General features: G+C 40.8%; 3 protein-coding genes across 3 annotated transcripts; all 3 read right to left on the bottom strand.

The window, feature by feature from the left end:
* Window positions 1–307: 307 nt before the first annotated feature.
* Window positions 308–1258, bottom strand: LOC101541858 (olfactory receptor 150-like). The gene has a single exon (XM_055132191.1). It carries the CDS (start codon window positions 1247–1249, stop codon window positions 308–310), a length of 942 nt encoding a protein of 313 aa, XP_054988166.1. The 5' UTR covers window positions 1250–1258.
* A 10262-nt stretch (window positions 1259–11520) lies between these two features.
* Window positions 11521–12456, bottom strand: LOC101541594 (olfactory receptor 958-like). The gene has a single exon (XM_004605126.2). The coding sequence runs from the start codon at window positions 12454–12456 to the stop codon at window positions 11521–11523; it is 936 nt and encodes a 311-aa protein (XP_004605183.1).
* A 3816-nt stretch (window positions 12457–16272) lies between these two features.
* LOC101541330 (putative olfactory receptor 10D4) lies at window positions 16273–20303 on the bottom strand (the record flags this gene model as incomplete). Its single annotated transcript, XM_004605125.2, has 2 exons — window positions 19402–20303; window positions 16273–16294 (listed from the first exon to the last, which is right to left on the bottom strand). Coding segments are annotated over exons 1-2 (924 nt in total), but the record flags the coding sequence as incomplete, so codon positions are not given.
* Window positions 20304–23387: the final 3084 nt, after the last annotated feature.

Genomic DNA, 23387 nt, shown 5'->3' with positions numbered 1-23387 from the left:
GACCAGATGGATTTATTTCATGAATCAAGACAACAAGTTTATCCAATAAATGACATGCATACTAGATATGCTCCGTCTGATGAATGCTTGGAGGATTAAAGAAATACTTAGAGAAAATGAATGGGATGGGGCCACTAAGGGCAGATAGAAACTGGTGTCTCAGAACCCGGCTGCTCTCTCCGTGTCTACACTGTGATACTCATCCTGCTTTTGCACTTTTTCTCAATTAACCAGAAGTAGTAACAATCTCATTCATTGTGACCATTCAGTATCTTTACCAAAACTTCTTAGAAAATTATAAATATATTTATTTTGACTGGTTGCACCTCTTTTTAAGGATCTTATTCAGGGCAACTTTGACATCTTTATTCCTGACACTGTAGATTAGGGGGTTCAGCATGGGCACAACTGTGGTGTAAAACACAGAGGACACTTTCCCTTGGTCCATGGAGCTCACAGATGATGGCTGCAGGTACATGAAGGCAGCAGAGCCAAAGAAGACAGAAACGGCTGAGATGTGGGAGCTGCAGGTGCTGAAGGCTTTGGACCTGCCCTCTGTGGAGCGAATGCGGAGGATGCTGGCAATGATGAAGATGTAGGAGCCAAGAATGGTCAGGGTAGGAGCAAAAATGTTGAAAGCACTGAAGCAAAAACTTACCACCTCGTTGATATAAGTGCTTGAGCAGGAGAGTTCCAGTAGTGGGTAAAGGTCACAGAAGTAATGGTTGATTCTATCAACTTTGCAAAAGTGTAGCCTTAGCATAAAGCCTGTATGAGCTGAAGCTCCAATGACACCCATGCTGTACACCCCGACTACCAGCCAAGAGCAGACCTGATAGGACATGGTGGCATTGTAAAGCAAGGGATTACATACGGCAACGTAGCGGTCATATGCCATGGCAGCTAACATGTGACACTCTCCAATACCAAAAATAAGGAAGAAGTAGAGCTGAGTCATGCATTCCGGGTAGGAGATGGTGTTCTTCTCAGCCACAAAATTCACCAGCATTTTGGGGGTGATGATAGTGGATTGACAGAGGTCAATGAAGGACAAGCTGCAGAGGAAATAGTACATAGGGGTGTGGAGGTGGGAGCTGAGAACTATGAGTGTGATCATGCCCAGGTTCCCCACCACGGTGACCACGTAGATTCCAAGGAAGAGGAAGAATACTGGTAGTTGGAGCTCAGGACGTACTGCCAGTCCCGCAAGGATGAACTCAGTCACTGTGGAGTCATTTCCTGTTGACATTTTCCTCTGGAAATTTTATGTATGAAAAGAGAAGGGCATGGTAAGATGGGGTTAATTGTTCTATTCTGCTTTCAAGTGTGTAACAGACCTCAAATGCTTCCAAGAAAGTCACTCCCAGTGAAGACCCTGAGATCTCAGTAGTACAGGATGTGTAACAAATACAGAAGAAACTCTATCCTTTCTAGCTCTTTACTAAAGGATGAATCTTAGTATTGTTTATGTGCTGAACAGAACTTTTCTATCACTGATTCAGAATTAAAAGAACTTCCCAAGACTTAGAAGGCAAATTGAAAAATTCATGTTTGATAATAAAGAATCTATTTTTTAAAATGGCTTCCTGGACTGGAGAGATAGTCCAGCAGGTAAGGCGCTTGCCTTGCACAGGGTCAAATTGGGCTCAATCCCCAGCATGCGGTAAGTGCCAGGACCCCAAACCCACCAGGAGTGATTCCTTAGTTAAGAGCCAAGAGTAAGCCCTGAGCTCAGCTGTATGTGGCCCAAAATAAAAAAAAAATTAAATTAAATTGACTTCCTTGTTGGGAACTAGCTAGCTAAAGGAGACAGCAAGGGCAGTTTGTGGGAGCTCTCAGTCCAGAAGCAAGAACTGAAGGTGAATGCTGGCCCAGACAGGGGTCCTGTAACTTTTCTATCTCTGTCTCCCTCCCTTGGAAGAACTTCCTGTCATGAAAGTCCTTTACAAAGTCCTTCCTTGTCATGTAGGCCTTTTAGAAAGATGTGATTTATGATTACCAGAAATTAAGGCCCTTAAGAGTGACCAAGTCTAAGATAGTCAGGCATTCAAATAAGAATGTCGTTGCTCTCCTTTGCATGAAGCCTAAGAAGTAAGCGCTGCATTTATTGTCCAGGAGACAGTGAGACTCCTGACCCCACAATTTTTTCTCTTTTTTTCTCTCTTTTCTTTCTTTCTTTTTTTGTAATTAAGAACTGGTGCTTATTTTATTTATTTATCTTTTTAGATCACTCTGTGATACAGTTACAAAGCTGTTTTTGGTCAGGTTTCTGTCACACAGTATTCCAACACCTGTCCCTCCACCACTGTATACTTCCCACCGTTCGTCAATGTCCCTATTTTCCCTCCCCTACTCTCCCCTCAGCCTGTCTGTATGACAGGCAGTTTCCTTCTCTCTCTATCTCTCTTTCTCTTTTTGTCTCTGTATATCTGTGTCTATGTCTGTCTATCTGTCTGTCTGCCTGTCTCTCTCTCTCTCTCTGTGTCTCTCTTTCTCTCCCCTCAAACCACTCTGGCGCATTATGGCTTATATACAGGTACTGAGAGGTTATCATCTTTGTTCTGTTACCTGTTTTAGGCACAAAGGTCCTATCCAGAGTGATCATTTCCAACTCTCTTTATCATAGTGCTCTCTTCTCCATCCCAACTGCCTTTTCCCCCAGAATTTGAGGCAGATTTCCAACCATTGACCAATCCTCCGGGGCCCATGTCGTAGGGTATTGGTCTCTATTATGTTTATCATGGTAAGTAAAATGAGATAGATATAGAATGGTTATACTCACTTGTGGGATCTATCTCTTTTCTTAATCCTCACAGGCATACTTGCTTTAGACCTGTTCACTGGGGTCTGATCCCTGGCATTTCCTCAGTTTTTTTTTTTTTTAATTCATAGTCTTTATTTCTTTTTGAACTCTATTTTACTTATTTATTTTCTTTAACTTTTTTATTGAATCACTGTGAGATAGACCATTACAAAGCTATTCATGACTGGGTTTCAGTTATACAGTGTTTCGACACCCATCCCTCCACCAGTGTACATTTCCCAGCATCAGTGTCCCCAAGCTCTCTCCCATCCATTTAAAGTAGGTAAAGGATATTCTTGATAACCTTTCAGTATAAATGTTGCAAACCATTTCCTTAGTTTTACTAGATGAATAGGATAAAAGAAAACTATCTGCCTAGGTTTTCTTTACTAGAGTAAAATTTCCACTATATTGATTATGATTGTGAACATGATAATTATGCTCAATAGAAAACAAACAAGCTTAGAAATAATTTTGGAATTCATACTTGAAGTTTACATAGTAAAGAGTATCCCACCCTTGCAGGTGATAGCAGCAAAGAAAGATAATTTTCAACTTCAATCTGGAGTATTACTAAAGATATGAGTTGGTAAGTATTAGTCGTAGAATAAAGTTTGCTATGGGCATTTAGGAGAAGGGAGATGATAAAGACTAGTCTTGAGAATATTCAATCTGAACATAGTGAGGAGGTAGACTAGATGGCATGCTACAGACTATGGTGCCCTGGGTCCTTCTGGAATATGGTGCATGAGGAACGGACCCTGAGTTGCTCCACAGAGGCTTCCAAGAGAGCCCGTGTCCACAAGGGTCAGCAGACACAGCCAGCTTTATGGATCATTCAGAACTGAGATCAGTGGCCTCTTATGCTTTAGGTTTATGCTTTAGGTTTAAAAGTCCGAGTGAAAATAGTTTACTCCATTTCTACAGACAGGTCGCATGAATTAGAATTAGAATTATGTTTATCATATGTTAGTTCCAAGATGGTTGCTATGGTGAGAGACCATCTTTCAACTTCAGCAATCTCTGAGTCTCTGAGTCTGTATAAAAGGAGTGGAGGTTATATGATTAGAGAAGACACTCTCCTGTCTTCTCTAATCATATGTCCAATCATATTTCCTGTCTTCTCTAAACACATGTCCGATGTGTTACAGCAAAAGATGGGCTGTTAATTTTGGCAAATACCTGGTATGCTGTGGAGAAATCAGACTCCTTTGCTGAAAAGTTCTAGAACACATGGAGTTCAAATACTTACCCTCTCTCTCCTAAGAAACCTTCGCCTGCGTAAACGCTGAGCTTAAATCAAGTGCCTTCCAGGGAAGCACTCTGGGGCATGATGCATAATCTCCTGGACTCTTTTACTAGGGGATCCAATGCATGAGTCAGTCTTGGCTGTTCACAAAGATTTTACATGTCAAGAGCCCGGACTCCCCATGGAGCTTTCTTACCACTCTTCCAGAGGCACTTGCCAAAGTCACCTGTTTTTATTAGGGTCTCAAGGTAAAATAAGTTTCATCAGAAACAGCGTGCTTCCCCCAGGCTCCCTCTCACAGGGGATGTACTGAGGTGTAGGAGTAATTAAAATGTACTGTTTTCCTCCTTTCTCCTACTCTCATGAGGCTTTCTGTTTGCACTCTTCTCTCTGACTACTGGGATATCAGACAGAATTGTATAGACAATTGTATAGCCCATTACATGGGCTGCAATGGTAGCCAGGCAAATATTGTTCTGAAGTGTTCTGTGACAGGATCTTCCTATTTGGATAAGACTTCTGCCACATTGGAAGTCACGATTCCAACATTTTCTATTTAAGGTTTAGAAAATAATGCTAGTTAATCATTTATCTTGCTTATGCTTTAAATTTTAAAATACTTTATTTTATTTTATTTTTACTTTTTGGGTCACACCCAGAGATGCTCAGGGACTACTCTGGCTCTGTACTCAAGAATCACTTCTGGTGGTGCTTGAGGGACCATATGGGATGCCAGGGATTGAACTCGGATTGGCCGCATGCAAGGCAAACGCCCTCCCTGCTGTGCTATTGCCCTGGTTTCTAAAACACTTTATTTTTGATGTGTATAAATGGTTTTCATGTCAATACTCAGGGTTATTCAAATACTTACACTGTACCAAGTAGAGTTCTAATGCTATTACATTTATAAGTCCCCTTCCCACAACTGCTCAACGTGGAATTAATTTTAAGCTGAGTCGGATAGTAATTTCATATGATTCACCCTAATCTTAATAATATTTAAATGTAAAGAAATGACACACAAAAGATTAATTTTCCCATACTTATTCAAAGAGTAGGTTGTAATTTAGTTGGTTCACTAAATAATAATTATAATTAAAATAATAATTATAAATTTGATATCTCAAAATTTATTCAGTCATTCATTCTATCACCATGGTACATGTAAATTTAAAATGCAAACTGAATGCATACATACACAGTAGACAGTTTCTAGTGCTTGGTGATATATATTTTACAAAGCACCCTCTGCTTCCTCATCTCATTCTATATGTGTTATAACACATTTATCTCATTTTATACATGATGCAACTTAAGCACAGAAATATTTATTCAAAATGAAGATGTAATTATACAACAACACCAATCATAAGACTTTGAAAGCTCCCAGGTTATAAACTATTTTTGTGCATATTTAGCTCTTATTAAATATTACTTGGAGCAATAGCACAGCACGTGGCCGACTCGTGTTTGATTTCTTCGCTCTTCTCAGAGAGTCCGGCAAGCTCCAGAGAGTATCTCTCCCGCAGGGCAGAGCCTGGCAAGCTACCTGTGGCATATTCGATATGCCAAAAACAGTAACAACAGTTTCACAATGGAGACATTACGGGTGCCCGCTCGAGCAAATCAATGAGCAACGGGATGACATTGACAGTGACAGTGAAATATTATTTTTTGATTTGTAATTTAAATTTGGCAATTTCTGGATTTTTGATGACATAAATAGGTAAAAACTGATTTTAAAAATGTTTATTAGATTAAACATTTTTAAAATAATTTTTAAAATTACACATTATTGTGCTGTTTGATAATTTATCAGAAAACATGTTTATAATAAAATTAATTAGTGTTTACCCCTTTATTAACTATTTTAATTGTAATGGTTGTATAAAAACTTAGTATAGTAATGAATATTTTAAATTTCCTCCTGTACATCACAATACATAACTATTAATGTAGAGATTTTCACCTCTCAAACGACCAGGTAACTTCTACAAAAGTTTTCTACCCTTTCTGCATCCATCCAAAAGCTAAATCCCAATATCCCTAAAGTCAGGGAACCTTTGTAATTCTGTGCTAACATTGACAATGTTCCAACACCCACTGGAGGGCAAAAAAGAACAGTTTGCAAAATTCAGGTGTTTAGGCCTGGTAACAATTTATTGGCTGGAATTATTGGCTTCTAAGACTCTATCATGGATGCAAGCTATAGCCAGAATTTCTTAATTTCTTCTATTAAATGGAAAGAGAATCTCTGCTAAAAAGAAGATAACCTTTGCTGCCATAGTCTTGCAGGGAGAAACCACTGAAAATAGAGAAGGTTGAGGTCTGACTTAGACAGGAAATCAGAGAGCAGGTGAGACTCTTTCTCTGGATCTCTTGCAGCCAGCACAAAGGTAAGTTCCTCCTTCTTTTACCCTCTAGGACTATGGAGTCTGTAGCCAGAATTCACTTGCAGTTTGGGAAGGTTGTTTTCAATGTCTTTGTGACCCAGGCCTTGCCACATTTTGCATCCCTTTGAAATGGAAAGAAAATGATTTAAATGTAGCCTGGAGGCCCAAAGTGGAGGGCAGCCAACTCTTTGCTCACCTTACAGCCAACTGGATATCCAAAGATGGAGTGATTTAATCTTTTTTTTTTTCCTTTTGGGTCACACCCAAGGAGGCTCAAGGATTACTCCTGGCTTTGCACTCATTAATCACACCTGGTCCTGTCAGGGGTCCATATGGGATGCCAGGGATTGAACCCAGGTTGGCTGAGTGTAAAGCAAATGCCCTCCCCATTGTGCTATTGCTCCAACCCCATCATTTGATCTTTTGCTGATATTTTGGTTCAAACAGAATATCTAAGGTCTCTATCTCCTGGGATTGTTAAGCATCAAAATGTCAGAAAACATCTTATGATCAAAATTAAAAATTAGTATAAATCAATCTCAGGGACATTATAAATATGAAAGATACTATTTGACATACCTTGTTTGCTTCTTTTACCTGAGTGCATAATTATAAGGAGTTTTGGGAAAATTTCAGGAAGAGTGATTGTTCCCATAAAAGGGTATTTTGTTTAGCTGCATTGATTATGGGTGTTTACTTGTGGGGACTGTTGGATTTATAACTGTCTCGATGTCTCAATTGCCAATAGATATCTTCAGTTCTCATGACATAGAAAATATAATTACTTATCAGAGTTGATGAGTGTGCAACAAATCCATCTAATGGTTTGCCAAAACCGAACCTCAGCAATTCTGCTATAAGGTTCATTTCTGGTCATGTTATTTTATATAAGTTTCTTCATCTCAATAAGCTTGATTCCAGTGCTTCAGTTGTTCTGTTTAGCTTCAAACCCTTTTCCTATCTTATATTCTTCCACTTGTTTCCCTCCATGGCAGTGGTTAAGAGTATTTTCTGTATTTCCAAAGAAGACATTTCCAAATAGAGAGAAGATGCCTTTAGCTTGGAGCCACCGGGGAGCATTGGGAGGCTGTTTGGACAGTGTCCTGAAAGTGGACTCTGATTTAAATGTAAGCACCACTCAGGGGAACAAGACCAGGGCTCAACAGAGGCAGAGCAAGAGTGAGACACGCACTACAGTGGTCCAGACAAATGTGTGAAATACTCACCAACATGATAACTGAATCTTTTAAGGAACATCAATACTGTGTCTGGGGGAATCACAAACTAGTTATGTTGGCTTGTGGAAAAGTGAAATCTGAAAGCTAATCAGAAATAAAATTGGTGCTAACATTTAGAACCAGATTCCCCAGAACTCTCAAATGTTAAACTCAATAGTTTTGATGGCTAGAGCCAATAGAAACATATCAAAGAAAAATTTAGCAGGGAAACAGAAATTGCCACTGTTTTTTGAGTGAAAATGGTGATGCTGAAAAGTGAGGCAAACATACAGAAATGATAGCGTGGCTGAGTGAGTGTTGTGGATGCCAAGAGTGTGTGAGAGTTCCCAGAGTGTATGAAGGAAAGGGTGCTTCCTAGTCTCTTCTTCAAAGATGCAGTCTAGGACCTAGTCCTGTGCTTTGTCCTGGTTTCTATACCCTTTCTTGGGAAGCTTCTGCATGATTTAGTCCTGAGAATGTAACAGCCTGAGAATCAGGTCTAGGAGAGATTTTTCTTATTGTTCAGATGCTACCTGCATCCTACTGATTTTTTCTGGGTTGCTGTAAATCTATCTGGGCCTACCCCAGGCGATTGGAAACTTGCTGAGATCATCTTGAAGATGATCTTGAAGATCATCTTGAAGAGACAGTTACAGGGGCTCATCTACTCCATTGCTTTGCAAGATTTTGTGACTCATCTCTCACTCCTTGTGGGTCTCAGGCTGGCTTTTCTGGTTCCGGAAGCAATATACCTGTTGAATACTCTGTTTTAGCTGTATTAGCTCCACTTAGTCTTGCAGTGGAGGTTTTTTGATCATACTCATCAACAGTGTACATCACTGATAATTCTTTTCATAAGTATTTATGCACGAGTATCAATGTTTTCCATATGTAAATGCTAAAAAATACATTTTCACTTCTTAGGAGCCTGAGCAATAATGCAGAGGTAGGGTACTTTCCTGGCAAGCGGCTGACAGCTGATTCATCTATTTCATCCCTGGCACCACATACGGGCCCCCCTGAGTCCACCACGAGTAAGCCTGAGCATCACCATATATGACCCCCAAATCAAAATTTTAAAAAATAGTAAGTTTCTCTTGCTTCAAAATTCTTCCTAGAGATTTAATTTTTTGAGATGTGATTGTAAATGAGGTTGTTTTCTTTAAAAAATGTCATTCTCAAGATCGATATGACAATAATAGCTGGGAATGATCATGCTGGACTAGAACTTAGTGTAAAAAGCAGGTAAAGGGATATTCTTGATAACCTTTCAGCATCAATATTACAAACCACAATGCTCAAATGGGGAGAGAGAGAGAGAGAGAGAGAGAGAGAGAGAGAGAGAGAGAGAGAGAGAGAGAGAGAGAGAGAGAGCGCAGGCAATGTACACTGGTGAAGGGATGGTGCTAGAACATTGTATGACTGAAACCCAAATTATGGATAACTTTGTAACTATGTATCTCAGTCACTGTCACTGTCACTGTCATCCCCTTGCTCATCAATTTGTTCAAGTGGGCACCAGTAATGTCTCTCATTGAGAGACTTATTGTTACTGATTTTGGCATATCCAATACGCATGGGTCGCTTGCCAGGCTCTATCGCGTGGGCTCGATACTCTCGGTAGCTTGCCGGGCTCTCCGAGAGGGACAGAGGAATCGAACTCGGGTTGGCCGTGTGAAAGGCGAACGCCCAACCACTGTGCTATCGCTCCAGCCCTAGTTCAATTAAAAAAACAATTTTTTTTAGAACACATTATATTCTCTTACTGGAAAAATAGTCGGGCGACAATTGCTGTACTCTCCAGCCCAATCATACACTTTAATTTTGGTTTCAAATACCTTCTCACGATTCCTCCAGACCTCTGCTCCTCTCTTTTCATTATGTTTTCTAATATCTCTAATATCTTGAGCAGGAACTATAATTTTCATAGCCAGACTCTCCAACAAGCAGTTTTGTCATTTGGCAAAGTTAACTTTCCTGAACTCGGAGGAGCCATCTGCAGAATCCTAGCTGCGTGTAAATCAGCTCCGACTTACTGAGAACTTGCAGGGCTCTGCCTAAGGCATGTTTGCATGCACCGGTCTTTCTCTGCTAGGATGGGAGACAAGTCTTTCCTCTTGAGATCAGGTATTTGAAGTGTGGAATTTGTTCAACGTAACAAATCTTAGAGTCACCCTGTTTTCCAAGGGCTGGAGCTATAGCACAGTGGTTTTAGGGCATTTGCCTTGCACATGGCCGACCCAGGTTCGATTCCTCCACCCCTCTTGGAGACCCCGGCAAGCTAACGAGAGTATCTCGCCCGCACAGCAGAGCCTGGCAAGCTCCCCATGGTGTATTTGATATGCCAAAAACAGTAAAAAGTCGCTCTCCGCTGGTGCATGACCATGGTCCCGAAGGCCAGCTAAACTATTTTGGGTACCAACAACTTCTTGCAGAAATGTCTCTAGACTGTGAACTTAGCCATGGTTGCCATCTTATGACAACCACAAAGGGAGGTACGAGCTTTCAGTGATGCAATTTCTGACAGAAATTTCCCTGGACTTAGTTACTAAAATACAGAAATCCAAAACCGCATGGCCGCAATAGTGGCTGCGCAACCTCATATCTCTTCATTGTCAGCAATGGAAAACAAATTATCAAATGCTTCCTTTTCAACAGGTCTGACTTTGCACGGGGGGGTCAAACAAAAATTGTTTGAAACTCCAAACAATAATAGTGAGTTTTTTTGTTGAAATATTGAATGTAATCAAAGTAAAGAGAAAAGTAAAGTGAAAATTATCAGCTAGACAGTGTGTGGGGGGGTGGGGGCAGAGTGTGGGGGGAGGTATACTGGGGTTCCTAGTGGTGGAATATGTGCACTCGTGAAGGGATGGGTGTTTGAGCATTGTGTAACTGAGACTTAAGCCTGAAAGCTTTGTAACTTTCCACATGGTGATTCAATAAAAAAATTGAAAAAAAAACAGTAACAAGTCTCACAATGGACACGTTACTAGTGCCCACTTGAGCAAATCAATGAGCAAAGGGATGACAGTGACAGTGAATAAAAATCTTCTGGTTCAGCTAACTGCTTTGACAGGAATCAACCAGCTATGGCTTGTGGGCTGGCTGCTTCCTGTCAGTACAAATGTAGTTTGACTAGAACAGACCTCAGCCATGAGTTTACCTGCTTTCTATGTCAGTGCACTTTGTGTTGGGATTTAGCTTTGTTTGGGGCCATAGCGACCATTCTTAGGGCTTACTCCTGGCTCTGTGGTCAGTTGTCACTCTCGTAGTTCTTCCTGAAAGGGGATCCAGTAGGACTCAGCCATGTACAAAGAAAATCCTGTCATCCCTGTGCTATCTCTCTGGCCTTTTAATGACTATTTTCTTTTCTTTTCCTTTCTGTTTTTTTTTCCCTCTAGCAGGGGGATGTGGGGTAGCGGGCAGAGGATGGCCACACATGGATGTACTCAGGACTTATGCCTGGCTCCGTGCTTGGGGATCACTCTTAACAGTTCTCAGGGGACTATATATGTTTCCAGGGATCAAATCAGCATCTTCCATATACAAAGCATATGCTCTTTACTAACCACTATACAATGCATCTGATCTCCCTAATGATCTATTATGGTCCCACAATAGATTTCAGTTTACTTATAACACATCATTTAGCCCTCAAAGCCAATATTTTCTACCTTGAACTTCAGAGAAAATATTTTCTGATTCTTGGACTGGAATATGGGCAAGAGCTTTGAAGAGTTGCCTGTCAGCCATCTGTCCTTTTGGCAGGAAAACCCCTACAAAAGCCAGGAGATCATCTAAAATAATTAATTTAATATGCAAGTGGGGAAATAAAAACTGAGCATCACACACCAGGGTCTAGTGATCTTCAACACTCTGGCCCCCAGCCAGCTTCTTCAGGGCCCCCTTGACGTCTTTATTTCGCAGAGTATAGATGGTGGGGTTCAGCATAGGGGTGACTACATTGCCAAAGATTTGCACTGGAGTGACCAGCACCTCGCTGAGCGAAGGCTGGGTGTAGATGAGGGCGCAGGGCCCAAAGAACAGGGTGACCACAGAGATGTGCGACACGCAGGTGGATGCGGCTTTGCGCCGCCCCTCGGCAGAGTGCATCTTGAGAATAGCCACGACGATACGCACGTAGGAGGCCAGGATGAGCAGGAAACACGTCATGGGCACCAGGCCGATGTTGGTGAAGCTCACTGTCTCTATGGTGAGAGTGTTGCCACAGGCCAGTTTGACCACCGGGAAGATGTCACAGAAGAAGTAATCCACCACATTAGACCCACAGTAGGGCAGCTGAAAGGTGAGCGTGGTGAGGATCGTGGCATGGAAAGAGCTGGTAAACCAGGTGCCTGCTGCCAGCAGGGTGCACACGCGGCGGTTCATGATGATGGTGTAGCGCAGAGGGTGGCAGATGGCCGCGAATCTGTCAAATGCCATGACGGTGTAGAGTAGACACTCCGTGCTGCCAAGGAAGTGGTAGAAGAAGACCTGGGCCATGCAACCCCCCAGGGAGATGACGCGGTCCCTCAGAAGCAGGTTAGCCAGCATCTTCGGGGTGCTCACGGAGGAGAAGCCGATGTCCAGCACAGACAGGTTGCAAAGAAAGAAATACATGGGGGTGTGCAGGCGGGCATCGGACAGCACCGCCACCAGGATGAGCAGGTTCCCAAACAGGGTGCAGAGGTAGAAGAGCAAGAAGACCACGAAAAGCACCATTTCCTGGCCCTGAGTGTGGGGGATCCCCAGCAGGATGAATTCACTGACCGAAGTGTGATTCTTTCCCGCCATCCAACTTGATGTTTACCCTGAAAAAGGAGGAAAATGCACGAAGCGAATGACCCGAGGGCTCACCTTTTACCACTGGCTGCCATCAGGCCCCCCCAGTTGATTCTGTTAGAGGTTGATGAGAGACTCAGGAGCAGAAAAACCTCCAGAAAACAGAGACTGTGGGTAAGGAGACTGGTATTGGGGCTTTCAAGTTTACTGATTCTTTCCTTACCTTTGTTGACTGTAGATTATTTCAAATTTCAGGTAACTATATTTCTCAGGTCTAAAGTTTCATTTTTTAAAAAAATGAATCTTAATATTTAACAAATTTTCTGTTAAATATTTTAGGACTTCAGACCATCTCTTCTATTTTGGATCAGTTTTAGTAGTTTGTAGTATTTTTTTTCTTTTTTGGGTCACAACTGGCGATGCAATGGGGTTACTCCTGGTTCTGCGCTCAGGAATTACTCCTGGCGGTGCTCAGGGGACCATATGGGATGCTGGGAATAGAACCCGGGTCGGCTGCATGCAAGCCAAATGTCCTACCTGCTGTGCTATCGCTCCAGGCCCTAGTTTCTAGTTTTTTAAGGAATAGCTTTATTTCTTCCAAAATTCTAAATTTATACTCATAGTAGTTGTTTAGAATATTTGGGGGGAGGGGTGTCTACATGAGGGCTTTAGTTTAATTTCTGATACCAGGAACTTACATTATTTCTCTCTTCTCCTTTTTCAGTCTTTTTAGAGGTCTGTCACTTTATTGACCTTTCAAAGCCATAGTATAGTTTCATTGACCTTATTGTTTTCCTGTTTAAAAATTTTATTGATGCTCTTAATGGCCTATTTATCTTTTAGGGGGCTGATTGCACTCTTTTCTAATTCTTTTTTTTTTTATCTTTTTTGGTCTTTTTTGGTCACACCATGTGATGCTCAGGGGTTACACCTGGCTCTGTACTCAGGAATTACTCCTGGCAGTGCTCAGGAGACCATATGGGATGCTGGAGATTGGACCCTTGTTGGCCCATGCAAGGCAAATGTCCTACCCACTGTACTGTGATTCTGGCCTCTCTCTTTTCTAATTTTTGAGGACAAAACTTAGATTATAAATTATTGAACATATTTTCACCAACCTAGAAATTTCTAGAATTACAGATCCTGTCCATCTTGTGTCTTGACAACACTTATTAGGAGATGTTTCTTTTTCACAAATGTCATCTCTGCCTTTATGAAACTATCCTATTTAAATCCTAAGAAAGATGTCTATTTTGTTAGATCTCTCAGTAAACCTGCTTTATCTTATGTCTATATTAACTTTCCAATTGATTTTATTCAACTATAATCTTTGACTCTTTAAATCATAAATTTTATTTTCCTTTTAAATTTCTAAATGTATGGAGAAATTTTAATTTCTTTGATTTCCAATTTTTTACATTCACATATAGAAAATGTTATAGATCTTATTTCTAAATTTGCTTTCTGATCTATACATTGTCATTGTTTCAGAAACGTGTCATTATGTAAGTGATTGGTACATATAAAATTATTATGGTTTAAAAAACCTAGATTATAAATTTGATAATGTATAGAAAACTAAAAAACCAAACAATATATTAATTTCTCTCTTAAATCTTTAAAATGTTTTCTAATATTCAGGCAATTTTTTTTCAGGAAATGAAGTATATTCATTTCTAAGTATTCAGAAATTTATGAGATAGTTTTGTCATTGCTGTGCAGTTCATCTATCATGGTTAGAGAATCTACATTGTATGCATTAAATTAAGGAAAAGCAAAAAGAGGGCCAGAGAGTAGATGAATACATTAGACTTAATGCAAATTAAAGCTGTGATAATTGTATCTGGAAGGAACTAAAAATAATCTCTGATTTGCTTCAACTATTATAAGAGCTGATGCAGTCCAAGAGAGAAAAATTTGCCCAGTAGATTCAAAATTGGAGTCTGGATCCTATATACGATGCTAATTCAGCCGTTACTGACCTGTGACCTCACGTCAGCACATTATGGATGCTCACACACACTTCTCTGGGGGACTGTCCTCTTGTTCTTGTGTTTTGAAAAGTTCCCAACCTGTAACTGCTCTGCAGACTCCGCTAGAGAGAAGATGTGTGACACCTTAAATGGAGATGACTATTCATGACCAGGTAAAACAAGTAAAACTCTGTTTAGTTTCCTACAGGAAAGGTTCTGACTTACCTACTCAGAGTCAGAGGTGGGGTGAAGGGAGCAGGTGGGAATAACTAGGAGAGAATCAGCTGAAACAGCAGAAAGAGCAAGTGGAAACAGGAAGAAAAAGACAAGCTAGTAACAAAAGCACAGTCTAGGCTTATACCTTCAGGCCGGCAATGTTCTGGGCCAAATCAGATGAAGGTTGAATCTCATCTGCTTTCTGCTGTCACTCGTGAATATTTCTCTGGGTCACCTTCTCAAGAACGATATCTCTTGCATGGCTTTTTCTGAGAGTCTTTCGATTGAAGAAGTTTCTAATTTCCTGTCAACTGGTCAGGCCTGAGCAGATGGGCTTCCAGAGCAGAGCACTGGCGGTGTGGCCTCTCTGTGGCTGTGGGCCTCGCCTGAGAGGAGGGGCAGAGGTTTAAATGGAGTTGGGGGTCTCTGAGGGACCAAAGTCCCTGAGGTCTTTGTGCCTCCTTAAGGCTTAGCAGCAGCAACATCATTTTCTCACTAATTGTTTGGGAAACTGATACTCTACCTTCTAGAATAGGATTGAGCCAATTTGCCCCTATTCCCAGAATGATGAAACATTTTGCTTGAACCACTTAGAAGAGCCGCATGGACCCTAGAGATCATTCAACTTATTATCTCTGCAAAGCAAAGCAATGGTGTGGCGTTGCTTCAGAAGTTCATTACTGATGTCACAAATCTCAGTGGTCGATTCATTCCCCATTCAAATATTTTATGTTCGTCTTTATTGCTCAACATTTTTGTTTATGATTGCTTGCATGAGAGATGGAGTATAGGAACATGAGACATAATATTAGTGTTTAAATCCCATTCACACAAGTAAGTAACTTGTCCAGGAATGAACAAGTTTATTAAGTTGATGTTCATCTGAGAAAACTGGAATAATATCTCTCACATCTTTAATAAATGTTAAGGTATATATTTTTATAGACACAGAGTTAACCCAATTGATGAATTTTTTTAATAAATTCTCTGGGTGCTATAATTGCTCATGTTCTCTTGTGTACTTTACAGTCCAGAGTCTCTTGTGAAGAATTATAATCTATCAGCAATTTTACTAAAAGTTTTATTGAGATATAATTTATATACCATAAAATTAATCGCTTGAAAGCATATCATTAGGTGTTTTTTAATAAACTGGCAGTTTTGCAGCTGATAAAACAATGTTTCATTTTTTCAAAAATATTCCTCACTCCCACTTGTATTCCTTCATCCTATCTTTAGCCTTAGGAATCCACTACTTGTCTTTATGAATTTTTCATCATGGACAGTGTATGTACATAGAATTATACCTTATTTTAACAATTAAAACAGCATGGTACTGGAACAAAGGCAGAGCTGCAGACCAATGGAACAGGGTGGAATATCCCTACACACAACCCCAAATGTATGATTATCTAATCTTTTATAAGGGAGCCAGAAATGTGAAGTGGAGCAAAGAAAGCGTCTTTAACAAATGGTGCTGGCATAACTGGTCAACCACATGGAAAAGAATGGGCTTAGATCTCGACCTAACACCATGCACAAAAGTCAGATCAAAATGGATTAAACACCTAAACATCAGATCAGAATACATCAGGTACATTGAAGAAAAGGTCGGCAAAACCCTCCACAACATTAAGCTAAAGTTATCTTCAAAGATGACACTCCACTGACCAAGCAAGTGGAAACAGAGATAAACAAATGGGACTATATTAAACTAAGAAGCTTTTGCACCTCAAAAGATACTGTGATCAAAATACAAAGGCAATATACAGAATGGGAAAAGATATTCACCCAATACACTTCTGATAAGGGGTTGATATACAAGGCACTGGTTGAACCCTACAAGAAGAAAACATCCAACCCCATCAGAAAATGAGGTGATGAAATGAACAGAAACTTTCTCAAAGAAGAAATCCAAATGGCCAAAAGCCACAAGAAAAAAATGCTCTTAATCATTAATCATCAGGGAGATGTAGATCAAAACAATAATGAGATATCATCTCACACCACAGAGACTGGCACACATCCAAAAGAACAAAAGCAACCACTGTTGGAGAGGATGTGGGGAGAAAGGGATTTTCCTTCACTGCTGGTGGGAATGCTGACTAGTTTAGCTCTTTTGGAAAACATTATGGACCCTTCTCAAAAAATTAGAAATTAAACTCCCGTTTGACCCAGTAATACCACTGCTGGGAATATATCCTGGAGATGCAAAAAATGTATAGTAAAAATGACATCTGCACTCGTATGTTCATTGCATCACTGTTTGCAATAGCCAGAATCCGAAAAGAACCCGAGTGCCTGAGAACGGATGACTGGTTAAAGAAACTTTGGTACATCTATACAATGGAATACTATGCTGCTGTTAGAAAAGATGAAGTCGTGAACTTTGCATATAAGTGGATCAACATGGAAAGTACCATGCTAAGTGAAATGAGTCAGAAAGAGAGAGACAGACATAGAAAGATTGCACTCACCTGTAGAGTATAAAATAACAGAGTATTAAAATAACAGAGTATAAAATAACAGAGTATAAAATAACAGAGTAGGAGTATGCTTGAAGTATCACATATCACTCAAGTGAGGGAAGGCATCCAGAGTTCCTACCTCAGTCAATGATCAAGAATCAGGGATGCTGTCTTGTTTGCCAAGGCGTCAAAAATCAGATGGGCCAGACATGTAAAGTGATTTGGAGATGACCACTGGACTAGAGCTGTTACCGACTGGATTCCACGGTACATCAAAAGAATGCATGGCTGCCCACTTACGAGATAGTCAGACTTCTTCATCAAGACCCTGGATGAATGGTTTGAGGTTCTTTGTGTTCCTGGAGTGAGCAGATGCCATTGGGCTACACTAGCATGCGACAGGGATGTATGGAGACATTACTGGCGCTCACTGGAGCAAATCAATGAGCAACAGGATGACAAGTGATACATGTGAATGGTAACATATGAATTATTATATGAATACATTATTTTATATGAATGATAATGAATTAAATTCATTTTCAGAAATGTGGTACTGTAAAAGACCCAAAAAATGTAGCATAAAGTTGAGCAGAATTTAATAAATTTTAAAAATCTTGACGAAGGTTGTAGTTCATCGGTAGAGCATATGCTTTGTGTGCACAAAATTTAATTCTCTACATCAGTACAGACAACCTTGCAACATGGTCTTCAGGTACAGAAATATATGAGCTAAAGCTTAAGGAAAAGGGGGAGCAATAAGCACAAATTCAGGAGGATAGAGACCTTGAGAGAAGGGAGGATGTGGAGTTAGGCTGGACCAGGCTTATCTCTCTTTTTCTTCCTGTTCATTATGTATGATCTTTACTCATTCTAATGTCATTTCTCATTGCTTGCTAGTGAATAAACACTTAAAGATCCCTAGTAGAGAGTGAAGGGTGGCTTTTGGATACTATCATTGCAGAGTATTGTAAAACAGATATTAAAATACTTTTAAACAGTGGAATATAAAATAAAAAGATGATTAGATAATTTCTTGTTAGTCAAGATGCCAGTAGTCACCTGAAATATTGTTCTCTTGCTCTCAGTGAACTAGCTAAACATAAATAATGCCATTTTCATTTTTTTTTCTTTTGCTTTTTGGGTCACACTCGGCAATGCTCAGGGGTTACTCCTGGCTCTGCACTTTTGAATTACTCCTGTCAGTGCTCAGGGGATCATATGGGATGTTGGGTATTCCCAATAGAACCTGGGTTGGCCCTGTACAAGGCAAACACCATACCTCCTGTGCTATCATTTTAGCCCCACAATAATGCCATTTTCTTGTAGCACTGTAGGACTGTCGTCCCATTGTTCATTGATTTGCTCGAGCCGGCACCAGTAACATCTCCATTGTGAGTCTTGTTGTTACTGTTTTTGGCATATTGAATTTGCCACAGGTAGCTTGCCAGGCTCTGCCATACAAGTGGGATACTCTTGGAAGCTTGCCATTTTTTTTTAACTAGAATTATTACTTCTGTAAAGGTAAAGTCAATGTTTTGGACAAAAAAATGAAAACACAAGCAAATCAGTTGGATGAAAGTTTTAGTATTAGAGATACCTAAAATAATGTTGTGCACACACATATACAAATTCAAACATACAAACACACACACAACACACACACACACACACCTACCACTCTTGGGCTTCTGTTACTAGACCAAGGGAAGTCTAGGTCATGGAAAGGCTGAATTTGTCCCTGAGCACAGGCACACTCCCTGCCCACTGAGAAAGCCCAAGGTCCTGGCAGGTCCCCATCTGTGCTTTTGATTCTGAGAAGCAAAGACTGAGAGAAAACCCAGGTTCTCCCCCTTCGATCATCCATTCAACTCCATGTGTCACTCTTTCATCACTGTCTCAGCAGACGTCATCTTGGGGTGTCCCGGAAGCAGGCTGGTTCTTATGGAATTCAGTAGGAAATAGCTGAATCCTGTAGTGAAAAGCCCCATTTTCACTCTTGGCCTATTCTAACCAAGTAGTTGAGAGAGGGCAGAACAAAGACCAAGGAGATGCTTTGAGTCCACAGTGAACCAGACCCGGCCAGGGAGAAGCAGAACATGTGGCATGGCCACATGGAGCCAAGCAGGACAGTAACTGAGTAGGAAAAGATTACAGGTGAAAAAAGTGGGAGGATTGTCAGGAAGGCCCTTGCAACCACCATGAGTACATCTAAATCAATTTAATAGCAAGTTGGGTAATAAAACTGAGCATCACACACCAGGGTCTAGTGACCTTCAATAGTCTGGCCCCCTGCCAGCTTCTTCAGGGCCCCCTTGACATCTTTATTTCGAAGAGTATAGACAGTGGGGTTCAGCATAGGGGTGACTACATTGCCAAAGATTTGCACTGGGGTGGCCAGCACCTCGCTGAGTGAAGGCTGGGTGTAAATGAGGGCGCAGGGCCCGAAGAACAGCGTGACCACTGTGAGGTGCGACACACAGGTGGACGCGGCCTTGCGCCGCCCCTCCGCAGAGTTCATCCTGAGGATGGCCACGACGATGAGGAAGTAGGAGACCAGGATGAACAGGAAGCACATCATGGCCAGGATAGTGATGTTGGTGAAGCTCACGGTCTCTATGGTGAGGGTGTTGCCACAGGCCAGTTTGACCACCGGGAAGATGTCACAGAAGTAGTAATCCACCACATTAGACCCACAGTAGGGCAGCTGGAAGGTGAGCGTGGTGAGGATTGTGGCATGGAAAGAGCTGGTAAACCAGGTGCCCACTGCCAGCAGGGTGCACACCCGGTGGTTCATGATGATGGTGTAGCGCAGAGGGTGGCAGATGGCCGCAAATCTGTCAAATGCCATGACGGTGTAGAGCAGACACTCCGTGCATCCAAGGAAATGGTAAAAGTAAACCTGGGCCATGCAGCCCCCCAGTGAAATGACACAGTCTCTCAGGAGCAGGTTGGCCAGCATCTTGGGAGAGGTCACAGAGGAGAAACCGATGTCCAGCACAGACAGGTTGCAAAGAAAGAAATACATGGGGGTGTGCAGGCGGGCATCGGACAGCACCGCCACCAGGATGAGCAGGTTCCCAAACAGGGTGCAGAGGTAGAAGAGCAAGAAGACCACGAAGAGCACCATTTCCTGGCCCTGAGTGTGGGGAATCCCCAGCAGGATGAATTCACTGACCGAAGTGTGATTCTTTCCCGCCATCCAACTTGATGTTTACCCTGAAAAGGGAGGAAAATGTACCGAGCGAGTGACCTGAGGGCTCACCGTTTACCACTGGCTGCCATCAGGCACCCCAGTTGATGCTCTTAGTGACAGGATGAGGTTGATTGAGACTCAGGGATACAAACACATCCAGAAAGCAGACTGCAAGAAATAAGACTGGTATTGGAACTGTTATCAAGTTTATGAATTCATATTTCTCAGGTCCAAAATTTCATTCTTCTAAAATGTTTAACAAATCTTCTGATTATTTTGCATCAGTTTTGGTAGTTTGTAGTTTTCAAGGAATAGGTTCATTTCCTCCAAAATTCCTAATTTGCACATAATATTTGCTTCCAATATTTTGGGGTGTCTAAGTGATGGCTTCAGTTTCTTTTCTAGCAACTTATTTATCTTTTAATCAAATAAATTTTATCTTTTATAAATTTGATCAGATAATTTTATCTTTAATAAGTTACTTATCAGATAACTTTTCTGGTAACTTATTTCTCTTTTGTCCTTTTTCAGTCTTAAGTAGAGATCTGTTACTTTTAAAAATAATATTTGGTTTCAAAATATTGATACAATAAAACTTATTTTTAAAATTTTATCTTCGTTTCTTAAATGTCCTGTCTTCATTTTACTTGGGGCTTATTGTGCTCTGTTTCTAAATGATTTTTCTTATTTTTTGCTTTTTCGGTCACACCTGGTGAAGCACAGGGGTTACTCCTGGCTCATGCACTCAGGAATTACTCATCGGGGGACCAGATGGGATGCTGGGAATTGAACCCTGGTCAGCCTTGCTGTGCAAGGCAAATGCCCTACTTGCTGTGTTATCGCTCCAGCTCCTGTTTCTAAATTCTTGAGTAAAATGTTGGATTATTGATTTGTGAATATAAAAAGGAAATTTAAAACAACCATTTAATATTTTGAATTTATTTCTGAAAAACTTTAAAATATTTTCTAATTCATAGGATTTTTGTGTCCTCCTAACAGACTACAAGCACATTAATTTGTAAGTATTCAGAAATTTATGAGTTATTTTCTGTTATTGATTTGTAGTTTTTTCTGTCATGGCCACAGATTATACTTTGTATGAATCTAATTATAAATAAAACAGAAAGATGACCATAGAGCAGACTAATATGTTGGGCTGAATGTAGAATACATCTTATATAATTAAATCTAGAAGAAACCAAAAAACGTACCTGTGTTTATGCTTCAACTCAGATATGGAATGATGCAGTTCAGGAGAAAATCCTTGCCTGATGTCCTAGCTTCAGAATCATAATTTGGATCCAAGATATGACTCTGAAATAACTATTACTAATCCCCTATCACTTCAGCAAATTCTGGACATTCGTATACACTTTTCTGTGGGACATGTCTAGTATTTCTGCATTTTGAAAGATTCCCAAGCTGGAAGGGAATGATAGCACAGTGGGTAGGGTGTTTGCCTTGCACACAGCCAAACCAGGTTCTATCCCCAGCATCCCATATGATTCCCCAAGCACCACCAGGACTAATTCCTGAGTGCGTAGCCAGGAATATCCCCTGAGCATCGCTGGATGTGACCCCCCCAAAAATCAAAAAAACAAAACAAACTAACAAAGTTTCCCAACCTATAGGAAACTGAGGTAGCTGCTCTGCAGACTCCTAGAGAAAAGATGTGTGACACCTTAAATGAAGATGATTATGATCAGGTAATATAAGCAAAACTCTGCTTAGTTTCCTACAGGAAATGTTCTGACTCATCTACTCAGAGTCAGAGGTGGGGTGAAGGGAGCAGGTGGGGATAACTAGGAGAGAATCAGCTGAAACAGCAGAAAGAGCAAGTGGGAACAGGAAGAAAAAGGCAAGCCAGTGACAAAAGCACAGTCCATGCTTATACCTACAGGCCGACAATGTTCTGGGCCAAATCAAGTTGAATCTCATCTGCTTTCTGCTGCCACTTGTGGATATTTCTCTGGGTCACCTTCTCAAGAACGATATCTCTTGCATGACTATTCTGAGAGTCTTTCGATTGAAGAAGTTTCTAATTCCCTGTCAACTGGTCAGGCCTGAGTAGATGGGCTTCCAGAGCAGAGCACTGGTGGTGTGGCATCTCTGACTCTGGGCCTCGCCTGAGAGGAGGGGCAGAGGTTTAACTGGAGTTGGGGGTCTCTTAGGGACCCTAGTCCCTGAAGTCTTTGTGCCTCCTTAAGGCTTAGCAGCAGCAACATCATTTTCCCACTAATTGTTTGGGAAACTGATACTCTTTACCTTCTAGAATAGGATCGAGCCAATTTGCCCCTATTCCCAAGGATGATGAAACATTTTGCTTGAACCACTTAGAAGAGCTGCACAGACCCTAGAGATCATTCCACTTATTATTCTGCAAAGCAAATCAATGGTGTGGCTTCAGAAGTTCATTACTGACGAAATAATCAGTGGTTGATTCCTCATCCAACTAGAGTTTATGACTTCTTGTGTGAGAGATGGAGTCTAAGAACTTGAATCATTTTGGTGGAAGCAATAGTATAGCAGATAGAGCATTTGCCTTGCATGTGGCTGACCCTGGTTAGATGCCCAGCATCCCATATGGCCCCCTAGCACTGCCAGGTGTGAGTCCTGAGCAATGAGACAGAAGTCACCCCTGAGCATTGCTTAGTGTGGCTCAGAAAAGGAAAATTAATAAAACTGAAGCATAATATTTGAATTTAATTCCCCTTTACACAACAGTAAGTTGTATAGGAATATGCAAGTAACTAACATTGAGGATCCTATCTCTTGAAAACTGAGATAATCTCTTTCATGCTTTTTATGAATTTCAAATGAGGTTCTGTGTATGAACTAGTTTTAAGGCTTTTCTACATAGATACAAAGAATTAGCCTAAATGATTATTTTTCGTTAGTAAGTAAGTCCTTGTAAGGCTGCTAGTAAGACTGCTATGATGTTTAGTCTTGTGAACTTACAGCCCAAACTTTCTTGTGGAGTTCTAAATTATTGGAATTTTTATTAACTGGTGTGTTGGGATATAATTCATGTGCCATAAAATTCTTTTAATGCATAAAGTTTGATATTTTTACTAAATTTATGGTTTTGAA

The sequence above is a fragment of the Sorex araneus genome, chromosome 3 (genome assembly GCF_027595985.1).
Source record: "Sorex araneus isolate mSorAra2 chromosome 3, mSorAra2.pri, whole genome shotgun sequence".
In the NCBI taxonomy this organism is placed as follows: domain Eukaryota; kingdom Metazoa; phylum Chordata; class Mammalia; order Eulipotyphla; family Soricidae; genus Sorex; species Sorex araneus.
This window is presented reverse-complemented; position numbering and strand designations above follow the sequence as displayed.

Coding starts and splice junctions, on each gene's coding strand:
- LOC101541858 (XM_055132191.1), bottom strand. CDS start 1,249: ATGTCAACAGGAAATGACTCCACAGTGACTGAGTTCATCCTTGCGGGA.
- LOC101541594 (XM_004605126.2), bottom strand. CDS start 12,456: ATGGCGGGAAAGAATCACACTTCGGTCAGTGAATTCATCCTGCTGGGG.